This window comes from Oncorhynchus keta, chromosome 19, assembly GCF_023373465.1.
Source record: "Oncorhynchus keta strain PuntledgeMale-10-30-2019 chromosome 19, Oket_V2, whole genome shotgun sequence".
NCBI lineage: Eukaryota > Metazoa > Chordata > Actinopteri > Salmoniformes > Salmonidae > Oncorhynchus > Oncorhynchus keta.
In genome coordinates this window covers 69,156,776-69,167,595 of record NC_068439.1, presented here as the reverse complement: position 1 = coordinate 69,167,595, position 10,820 = coordinate 69,156,776, and the positions used below count along the sequence as shown (strand labels likewise).

At 39.8% G+C, this 10,820-nt stretch overlaps 1 protein-coding gene across 7 annotated transcripts; it reads right to left on the bottom strand.

Annotated features, from left to right (window-relative positions):
- Window positions 1-399: 399 nt before the first annotated feature.
- LOC118398776 (heterogeneous nuclear ribonucleoprotein Q-like) lies at window positions 400-10,247 on the bottom strand. Of its 7 annotated transcripts, none has more exons than XM_035794460.2 (12): window positions 10,077-10,247; window positions 9,164-9,341; window positions 8,300-8,418; window positions 8,101-8,208; window positions 7,739-7,852; window positions 7,281-7,457; window positions 5,888-6,023; window positions 5,513-5,718; window positions 4,954-5,103; window positions 4,726-4,847; window positions 4,022-4,551; window positions 400-2,611 (listed from the first exon to the last, which is right to left on the bottom strand). In XM_035794460.2, the coding sequence occupies exons 1-12, from the start codon at window positions 10,077-10,079 to the stop codon at window positions 2,583-2,585; spliced, it is 1,872 nt and encodes a 623-aa protein (XP_035650353.1). In that variant the 5' UTR covers window positions 10,080-10,247; the 3' UTR covers window positions 400-2,582. The 7 variants fall into 7 exon arrangements, with proteins under 7 accessions (XP_035650353.1, XP_035650354.1, XP_035650355.1 ...); XM_035794461.2 differs by having other exon boundaries at window positions 400-2,608; XM_035794462.2 differs by having other exon boundaries at window positions 4,037-4,551.
- Between the last annotated feature and the right edge of the window lie 573 nt (window positions 10,248-10,820).

Genomic DNA, 10,820 nt, shown 5'->3' with positions numbered 1-10,820 from the left:
CGTCACTTCCGGCTCCAATCCTCGCCACTAGTAGAAAGGCGCAGCAGAACAGGGATCGAAGGATAGGAGATGCGACTGGGAAATCTTTAGTACCAGTAGTCTTTAGTTGTATTAGCGTTCATATTTTCTGTAACGTTTGTTAATATACCCCTTATTATTGATAGTGAAAATTCTGGCATTTCCAATTAAACTCGTAGTTTTAATAGTGACATGATCAGTAAACAAAATTAAATCTGTATTTGCCTATTGCTTTAAATTCCAGAAAAAGGGCAGTGAATGTAGTGTACTAATTCAACTCAAACATGCTGATTATCAGTCTTTCCACCAATTTCTATTACATCTATACACATGTTAGATGGATAAAGTCATACACATGGATACAGTAGCAAGAGCACTACAATCAAATCAAGACCTTTATTTTTTTTTAAATAAATTACTCACCTCAATTTACAGTATAAAACAATTTATTTGCAAGACTGAAAAAAAAAAAAAAAACTTGTTAGCCAGCCAACAATATTTTAACACGGGTATTTTCAAAGGTTGTCTAATGATAGACTGAGGGAGTCAACTGTGTAAAAAACCTGATCAAGTTGTTCAGTATCCTTTATGCAATTTTTAAAAAGCTGCCGCATCCTTTTTGAACTGGATAAAACCAGTCATATCCAGCTAACTCCGCTACTAATCATATATTCAACATGATGCAGATTGAAGACACTTGTCAAATGTGACAAAAAGGCAGCTGGTTGGATGTCTGATCAATGCTCAAGTTGTACAACATGATTAGGCAAATATCTGTACACAAAGTAGGTGGATGGCTTTCAAACATTAGTGTACGCAACCTTACAAAAGGGATGCGATTATATACAAAAGTTAGACTTCCTATCCCATTGAGCAAAGGGATACTTTAAAGCTTGAAAAATGTTGTTTTTATGGTGTTCAAGCTTTTACAAAAGTAACATTTTCCTAAACTATAATACAACCAGTAAGTAACTACATTATCTGAAGAAGCACACCGCAAATTCAGTTCAGCCTAGATGAAAGCAAGGCTTGTTCATTCAGGCTCATTACATGAGATTATTTAACATGCAGCGTTTGACTATTCGCAGTGTCAGACAAATAGCATGCAGCACCTATAATAAAACTATGTGTGCTCTGCTGTTGCTCTTGTGCATATTTAGTAGGGCCGGGATGATACCAGTATCGCGAAACTCGTATTGTGGCAAGGAAACAAAACCCTAAAGTTGGAAAAATCATTATGGTGTCATCCAGTCACATGTATTTACTTTCAAGCTATAGCACACAATACTTTACATACAGTAGATGTTTAAAGTAACAAAGAGTTGTCTGCTTCGTGTTGTTATTTTTGCCATGGGAAAAAAAATTGTGCGATACTAGTACCTTCACAGTCCTAATATTTAGTGGGTGAACAAGCCCTTCTTTCATCAATGAAGTTTTCCTATTTACAGTACAAACAGGGCAGTTGAATCCTCTGTACAGAGGTAGTTAACCAGTGGTGTAAAATACTTAAGTAGCACTTAAAAGTATTTTTACTTTAAGCAAAAAATTGACTATCTGTACTTTACTATTTTTGACAACTTTTACTTCACTACATTCCTAAATAAAATTATGTACTTTTTTACTCCACACATTTTCTGACACCCAAAACTACTTCTTACATTTTGAATGCTTAGCAGGAGAGGGAAATGGTCCAATTCACACACTTATCAAGAGAACATCCCTGGTCATCCCTACTGCCGCTGATCTGGCGGAATCACTAAACACAAATGCTTCGTTTAAATTATGTCTGAGTGTTGGAGTGTGCCCCTGGCTATCCGTAAATAAATAAAAATACAATAACATGGTGCTGTGTGGCTTGCTTAGTAAGGAATTTGAAATGTAGACTTTTGATACTGAATTACATGTTATCAATTACTTTTTATAAATATCTTTAAAAACCAAATACTTACTTTTACTCAAGTAGTATTTTACTGGGTGACTCACTTTTATTTGAGTCATTTTCTAATTAACATATCTTTACTTTTACTCAAGTATGACAATTCAGTACTTTTTTTCCACCACTGTAGTTAACCAACCCTTTAAAATAAATTCTGAAAATAACCACCTTCCTGGAATGCCTGACTATTTACGCCTTAAAACATTATCTTAAAACCAATCCAAATCAAAACATGTCTATTCCAGCATAAAGCTGCATTAACCACACAAATGTACATTAGCATCAAGCTCCTCTGAGCCACTTCAAACTTAGACAAAGTGCAAAAGACATAATTACATTTAATTTCAGGATGAAGAGTCCCCTGGGAAATCTCAACATCTTCAGTCATTTAAAATGGCATATTCTTTGGGGATATGGGTGAAGGTGACAAGTTAATATAAAAAAGTCCAAGCAAGTGATTTGAGTTCTCTTTTGATCATCTTCTCCTGTAGCAGTTCTGGGAGATATGCTGCTTTAAGGCTGGAATATCATTGGACCATTGAGTTGACCTTACCATCACTTCCATTGGCAGCTTCCTGGTGTAACCCCCACATACAGTAAGTAGCAGGTCAGTCTTCATAGTTACAGGTCAGGACCGGCCTCGACCTCTTTTCCCTGCTAGTCAGGTAACAAAAGGATGCAATTAGAAGATAGACCACAACAGAAGACCACATAACATCTACACATATGTAACTACAGAAAATGGGCTACTGCACATTAAAGACAAAAACTCTTGAAAGCATTCATCGACTTCCACACCTTTCAACGTCACATGCAACAAGTCTATGCCTTTAGGAAAAGGTCAAGCAGAACAGTGGTGTTGCTGTGTTCTTTAAAAGGAGACAAGTTCAGTAGTAGGGATGAAAGATTAGGGGTTATGGCCAAACTACAAGCTCTACAGACAGTCCATGCATGACAATTATTTCCCACCATTACTCAATTAGGAATTTGAGAAACATGCAAGATCAGTGAAGGCCACCAATGACTATATAGATCTTTCTAAGACACGAAAAGCTCCACAAATTGTGCTTTCTTAATAGTCCAAGGGACAGATTTGAAGTGGCCACCAGAGAAAGATTTCACACTTGTTTTCAGGGCATGTCTTTAATGAAAATCCATTTAAATTTGGGCTACAAAAAAAAAGTGAAATCAAATAGACAATGTTTGAGATATGGCGATTCATTTTTTTTAATGCTCTGATGGGGTATGTCTCCACAAATGCGTAAAACTTGAATTGTGGAAAGATGCCGACTGCTGAACTAGGTGATAAATTTGATGGCATGCAAAAGTGACGTTGCAGCATGTGGCTAACATTGGCAAACCTTTAGTCCTTCTCTTCCACAAGGAGCCTTAAATTTGAAGGCAATTTAAAGAGAATTTGCCAAAACATGAATTTGCAACACAATTTGAAGTTTTGTACACTTGTGTGTGTATGTTTATTAAAGCAGACAAACAGCAAAGAATACAAGCCAAAATGTAAAGGCAAAAAATAGGACTAGTCCCCCCTTTTTTTCCCTCTTTTTTTAAACAAGACAAGCTACTTCCTATAATTACCTTGTGTAACATACAAATTGTAATTTCATTTGTTTTAAAAAGCGAGACTACATATTTAAGAGACAAGCGTTGTTGCTGTTAGCTACTTAAGACATGGAGATCAGAATTGCTAAAAACATACATAATACTACCATAGCCAAATAGAGAGCTGGAGCACATGATTGCAAATTTAAAAATGTCAAAACATTATGGAAATCACAATCAACTTTATAAAAAAAATGTACCAGTTCGCCAGAAGCAGGTGGGATTGTATCTATGGTTCAAATCCAAGCGGATTATTAAAATATATACAAGACAAAACTTGCCAGATGTTACCAAATTGGAAAAAAGGGAGGCGACCGTATGGATTTACAACTAATCAGATCAAGCCTCTAAAAAAATGATTTGAAATCATAGCCCTAAAGTTCTACTTCCACTGTTGCCCAAAAGAATCCTGATAAAACTCCTGGTTGTCAGATTTGTAACCATAGTTACCAGAACGATCACCACCTTGGAGCGGTTGCTGAGCAATGGGTTGAGAGCCCCAGTTCTGATTATTGGTCTGGCGCCGCTTGGAATCTGGCTGGTTGTACCCATCAGCTTTGCGCTTTCCTCCTACATTTCCACCGCGGCCACCCCTTGCACCACGTACCCCGCCGCGGCCTCTCTGCTGCACACCTCCTCTGGCACCTCCTCTGCTTGATCCTGGACCGCCACGCGGTGAGAAGCCACCTCTGCCCCTGAAAGCACCTGCACCGCCTCGGCCTCTGGCTGGTGATGGCCCCCAGGCACTTCTGCCCCCTCTTCCTCTAGCGGGAGCCTGATAGTCATCATAGCCGTAGTAGGGGTCCTCGTATCCGTCACGGTAATTGTGGTAGTCATAACCATAATAATCGTAGTAATCCTCATAGCCATAATAGTCAGGGGGGTAAGCATACCCTCCCCTACCACCACCTCTACTTCTTCCACCTCTTGTGGGAGGGGGCAACTGAGGGGGGCCGTAGTTGTAATAATAATCATCATACCTATGTGGGGAAAAACAAGCAGAACCATGCAAAAATGTTCAAGGCACTATACACATATGGACTTATTACTGTTCTTACGGGAGAACTTTGAAATGGTTGCATGACCAATTCAATTTGGGCTTTGAAAAGTGGAGCCTTTTGTAAAGAGGTGTAACATTTGGGAAGACTTCTTACATGTTAGTTTTGGCTGCTTGTCTCTGAGCTTTGCGTTCTTTCCTCTTCTGATCAGGGGGCTTTGCAAAGACTATGTCAATGTGCTCTCCCTCTAGATCTTTGCCATTCATTTCAGCCAATGCCTGTGGAGATGGTGGCAAACTACAGTCATCATACAATTACACACCTATGCACCGTCATGTACTTACAGCAGTGTATTCTCATTATATTATCACTCAACGGTAGTACCTTGACTGCACTGTCCCTCTCATCAAAGTGAATGAACGCGTAATCTTTCAGCTTTTTCACTCGCTCCAGTCGACCAAACTTGCCGAATGATTTTTCCAGTATTTCTTCCGTAACACTGTTCGCAAGGTTTCGGACAAACAAAACTTTGACCTGTGGATTGAAATGCATGAAAGGAAACGTGTTATGAATTTCAAGTACATGGTTTCCACAAAGACGTCAGTGTGATCTCCACCCAGTTAAAGAGGAGCTGTTGCGTTTTGTTAAATGCAAGACTTGAGGTTGATACATTTTCAACTGCAAGCCTATGAAGCAAGACTTCAGGTGGGAAACCAACCAATGTACATCCCCTGTCCTTCAAAAGAGGGATTTTTATACCCGAGAAAGTTAAATAGGCAACATTCAGAAACCCCGGCGGCGTCCCAAATGACACCCTATATAGTGCACTACTTCTGCACAGGTCCAATGGCCCATAGTCAAAAGTAGTGCACTCTATAGAGAATAGGGTATCATTAGGGATTTATCCAGTGTTTCATCACTTTGTAATAATCAGATCACCTACCTTGGCCATGACCTCCGAATCGGGTTCCTCGATGGGGTCTGCCCATTCCACAGTAACCACATTCCCCCAGACTTTCACCTTGCCACTCATCAACCTGCGTCTGGCCTGAGCAGCAGTTTTATGGTCCTCGTATTCCAAAAAGCAAAAACCTCGGTTCTTCTTTTTGTCATCCGGCTGATGGTACAGTATGACATCATTAAGACCCTCTGTTGGAAAAAGAAAAAAGTCCGTTCAGGTTTGAAGTGCATTAAATATCACATTCTCATAGCTAAAGAAAATCTGCTCTTGATGTAGTTAGCTACAACCAGAAGACATGTCATTAACTTAATAAAATGAAGAGCCCTAATCTCACCCAGCAGCAAATATGTTTCTTACCTGTGACTTTAGCAAACTCCTCAACCATCTGCTCTTTCGTTTTACTCTTGGGGATGGAGCCGACGAACAGACGGTTATTGGCAACAGATATACACACTCCAATGTGTTTGCCGGGGCGTATTTCATGATTATTACACTACGGAAAGAGAGGAACTCGTCAACCAGGGTGACAAGCATAAATATGAAACCACCATGGCACAGAAGGTTAATATTTTCAAATTGATTAAACCGATGAAGCCTGAAAACAAATTTGAGGAATACCATAGAGCAGGGTTCTCCAACCTTTTCTAGCATGAGCTACTTAAAAAAAAATGTTGCTTTCAAATAGGCACATTTTCCTCCCTCCCCTGCAACTCTTCCCCAGGTCCTTACTGTACAAGAGAAAGTAGTGGACTGCGTTTTCAGTAAACATACCAGGTAAAATCATGGTTAATAAACAAAGGATTTTCTCTCTCCAAATGATGTTGTATATTTCCCAAAATTGTGTTCTCAATTTTATTTTTCCTGGTTTTAGATTTGTTTTGAAATCAAAAATACAATTGTTTAAAGAAAAACAACAAAATGTGATTTTCTGAGTCTATGACAATGCTTTAAATCACACCTGAAGACCATTTAAAAGTCTGGAAGAAAATGAAGACATTGATTTTTTTGTGTAATTCTACCTTAAATTGTGCATCTGGCAGATGAGGAATGTGCCATCTGATGTGCCGTTCTAGTGATGGTTCTGTACGGCTGCTGCTCAGATTTCATGGCAACGTTTGCAGGTAACAAATAATAAGATACAAATAATATACTTCTGCCAGGTTAGCCTACTTTGCAGTTAACATTTAATTGAGACGGCTTTGGGGAAAGCATTTCTCTCAACCCACAAGACTTATCACATCAACTAGCTACACACAGAGCGATAGAAACGCGTGCACAACACAGACAGGTGCAATATTGCTGCAAATTAACTGGCAGATATTGTGTTAGATTTAGCTTTTTAAGCCAATAGTGGCTAACCAGGGGTTGAGATAATGTCAGTGTTGGGTTGATTAGACCGTAGCAGATACTGGTGAAATTTGTTTATCACAGTTTGCAGTGGAACATATAGAAATTGCATGTACTTTCAGAATTGTTTGGCGAGCTACTCATATGTGGGCTGCGAGTTACTAGTAGCTCGCGATCGACCTGTTGGAGATCCCTGCTGTAGAGGATGCCATAACTGGAGTGTCAAGGTTGGTGTTGCAAAATTCCCGAGTATTCCTGAAATCCCGGTTGGAGGATTCCTGGAATCAGGAGCAAATAATTATGAAATGTGGAATCCTACAATCAGGATTTCTGGAAAACCATGGAATTCATTTAAAGTTCCTGGAATTCTACAACCCTCGTCAAGGCACAAAGACACACTCACCAGGTTTACTGCCTCTGAGGCAGCCTCTTTAGTGCAGAAAGTGACAAAGGCGTACCCCCTGTTCAGGCCACTAAGTGGGTCCATCATTAGACGTAGATCCCAGATAGGTCCCGCCTTCTCAAAGAGCGGCACCAGCTCGTCCTCAAACAAGTCTCGAGGAATTTTCCCAACAAATATCTGGAAAGGGAGGGAACATGTCATGAAGAAACATCTGAGCAGATGCGAAAGTGCCCGGTTATGGAAATAAATACACAAAAATTATGGAACTCAAAAGGCACGAGAAGTTTTACTTATTTATTACAATTTAGTGTTTTAAGTTTCAGCCCAGTCAGATCTTAGCAGTAAGCTCTCAGAGTCTCTCCAGAACTACAAATATCATTAGGACAAACAGCAACTTGAAGATGTTTGATGGTCTCATTCATGTGCATTTGTTCACTGAAAGGTCTTAAAGACCTTACCTCTGTTCCAATAGTGGGTTGAGAACCTGAATACACAGACTCTGGGGGGGGGCCTCCATACTTGCGCTGACCCGTTGTCACATCAAGTGTATAGCTGGTTCTATCAAGCAGAGCCTGACAATCAAAATAAATAGATTAAATGTTGCAACTACACAAAAACAATGATACATTGTCACAAATAACCAAAATATTCACAGAATTTTGGAATCTTGGTATAATACTCTTGACAAGCTAAGTGGAGTCTAGTCTGCCAGCAAATGTCCAACTACTACAATAATGCCAAGGCAGTGGGAAGAGATTGGAACAGAAATATTTCATTTCTACAAAGAGCATGGAAAGTTAAGTTCCTGGTGTTGACATACCTTTATTTTTGCCTCATCTGGTCCCTTTGTGGAATCTGAAACTTTGGTCCCTTGCTTCTCCCTCTGTCTGTAAGTCTTCATTACTCCACAGAGAAATGCACTTTTGTTCTGCATGGGAACATTGGAGCTTTTATGTCCTCCCAGTGTTTCACTAAATCAGAAAAACATCCTCAACCAAGAGTAACGCTGCCCCACTTACTTGCACGTGCGACAGATCACTTTCCTTAAACTGAAGCAGGACTTGCAGAGCACCTTCTTCATTAAATTCTTTCAACGCTTCAATAGCCCTTTCATCTAGGTCACTGTGTGCTACCAGTCCTGTAGATGAGACATTCCAAATATAACCATTTTGTTCACCAATGACATCACAATAAGACATGGCATTATGTCCAATCAGATCTTAGCGGTAAAACATCACAGCAATGTTGAGTTGCTCTGGGATTTGAGTAATAGATATCATGTGGACAAGCAACACAAAGTAGTCAATATTGCTAGAAAAAGTTTAGTTTGTAGTGAAAACATGAACAAGGATAACAGAAACTTAAGGAAATTAACAAACATGCAGCTTATCAAAAGAAGAAGAATATCTCAACATCTGCACCCATAAGCAAGCACCACACTGTAAAACCCAAGTCAGTCAGCTGTACTTGTACAAGTAAATACAGATGTCTTAAGAGGCCTGTTATGCTTTTCTTTATATTGTCCACATTGTGCTTCTGGGGGACATCACTTGTCCCAGTCCAGGCAGCTGGTGCAATTGTTCCTGCATATGCAATGGCCTCAGATTCCCCTTGAGACCATATCAAGACAACCCTCCCCAATCCACTCCAGTTTCAACATTTATACTAATCCACAATAGGTTTCCATCCATGTTAAGCAATAGCTTCTCTACTCTGTCTTGACACATTTCATTAAAATTCCCACTCAGAAATACAGTTTTTTGGGTAGGGCGAGGATAGCTTTGTTTGTGCCCATTTTGCAAATAAATCAGACAAAGTTTGTGTGGTAAATATAAACTGGTAATAGATACAACTAAAAAGGCAATTACGGTAGTTGAGCTCACCTGCTACGTAAATTGCATCTAATTTTTCAGCAATTTTCTGTGGTAAACCAGCTTCTAATAAAGTCTGGAAATGGTCTGAATGTTTAACTTCTGCTGCAGTTGTGTCCACTGTAGTTGTGTCCATTGGTTCTTCTGTACAATTTCCATTTACTTGATCAGTCACCATGTCTCCAGACATCTGTATAATGCAATGAGTCAAATAAATTAGACGGGGAAATGTAGTATAGCAACAACCCTTTTATGGTCATGCTAATCATTAAACTCCTGCAACGAAGAGACATGTTTTACGATGGTCTTGTTTTAGCAAGCAAACAGTGCCTTAAACTAAATTCCTGAGGTACCCGACTTTATACTGAACTTCGGAAATTAAGATAACCGTTAAATATAACTAACGTTAGCTACAGTATGTAGCTAACATTTGGGTGTGTTTTTGGACTCATTTAGGAACCAGCAAACTAGCGTTACACGTGTTTTGTGCGCACTGACGGCACTGCTGTAGGCTTGTTTAGCAATGCATTGTAAAGTAGCCAGTAAACTAATACCACAGATATAACTAAACCTCATTGTTCTACAATTAACGCATTTGCTAATACATTAGCTAATGTTAACCCCTTCTTCAGGAATGTGTCTAAAATATTTGCCCCCGGTTCGCTAGTAACATTAGTGAAACTAACATAGCTAGCTACTCCGTGGCCCCGGCCTGGTGTCCAGCCGCCAAATAACTAGCTAGTTAAGTTAGCTGTCTAGCTAACGACATTAGCTCTGGAATCCATTTTCAAAATGCCGGGTAGGAGTAGCTAGCTTGCTAGTTAGCTAACGTTAACCACGTTACACATTGTTTGAAAACACTACAAGAACAAACCGCTTCACCTATCCCTAGCTTGATCAGTTGGCACATCAGGCAAATATTTACCATTTGATAGTTCACTAAGGTGCACGGTGTTGATTTTGTCTGATTTCAGGGTGTTACAAAAAAAAAGAAAAAAAATCTACGATTCCGGGGGTAGGTCGGGTTTTCACTCCTGTCCCGATAATGTAAAATGGCGGCTAGTTTACGCCGCGAGTGCTTCAACATATATGGGGTTTCTGCAGCTGCAAACCACGGGCTGGTGCATTTTGACGATGTAGACTCGAAAAGGAAGAGAGTGGGCCAACTCGGTGGGAACTCTGTCTCCCTCCAGCAGATGGCGATTTGTCGTTCTTTCGCCAACCAAAAAGCAAGGAGTTTTTGTATGGTCAGTGTCGAAATTGGTCAACAAGCAAATTAATGGCTTATTTGTAACGTGAAGTTTACTTGATCGAATATACGTTTTGTAATGCTTAAGTTCTTAAGAGTGTAATGATATACACTATATATGCAAAAGTAGGACACCCCTTCAAATTAGTGGATTCTGCTTTTTCAATCACACCCATTGATGATAGGCGTATAAAATCGTGCACATAGCCATGCAATCTCCATAGACAAAACAAGGGCAGTAGAATGGCCTTACTGAAGAGCTCAGTGGCTTTCGATGTGGTACTGTCATAGGATGCCACCTTTCCCAGAAGCAGCTGGTCAAATTTCTGCTCTGGTCAACTGTAAGTGCTGTTATTGTGAAGTGAAAACATTTAGGAGCAACAACAGCTCAGCCACGAAGTGGTAGGCCACACAAGCTCA

Bases quoted from the DNA above. Each gene is read 5' to 3' on its own strand.
- LOC118398776 (XM_035794459.2), bottom strand. The intron at 8,209-8,299 runs GTAAGTGGGGCA...GTTCCCATGCAG, and splicing joins GTGATCTGTCGCACGTGCAA to AACAAAAGTGCATTTCTCTG. The intron at 6,024-7,280 runs GTGAGTGTGTCT...CTCTTTCCGTAG, and splicing joins CCTCAGAGGCAGTAAACCTG to TGTAATAATCATGAAATACG.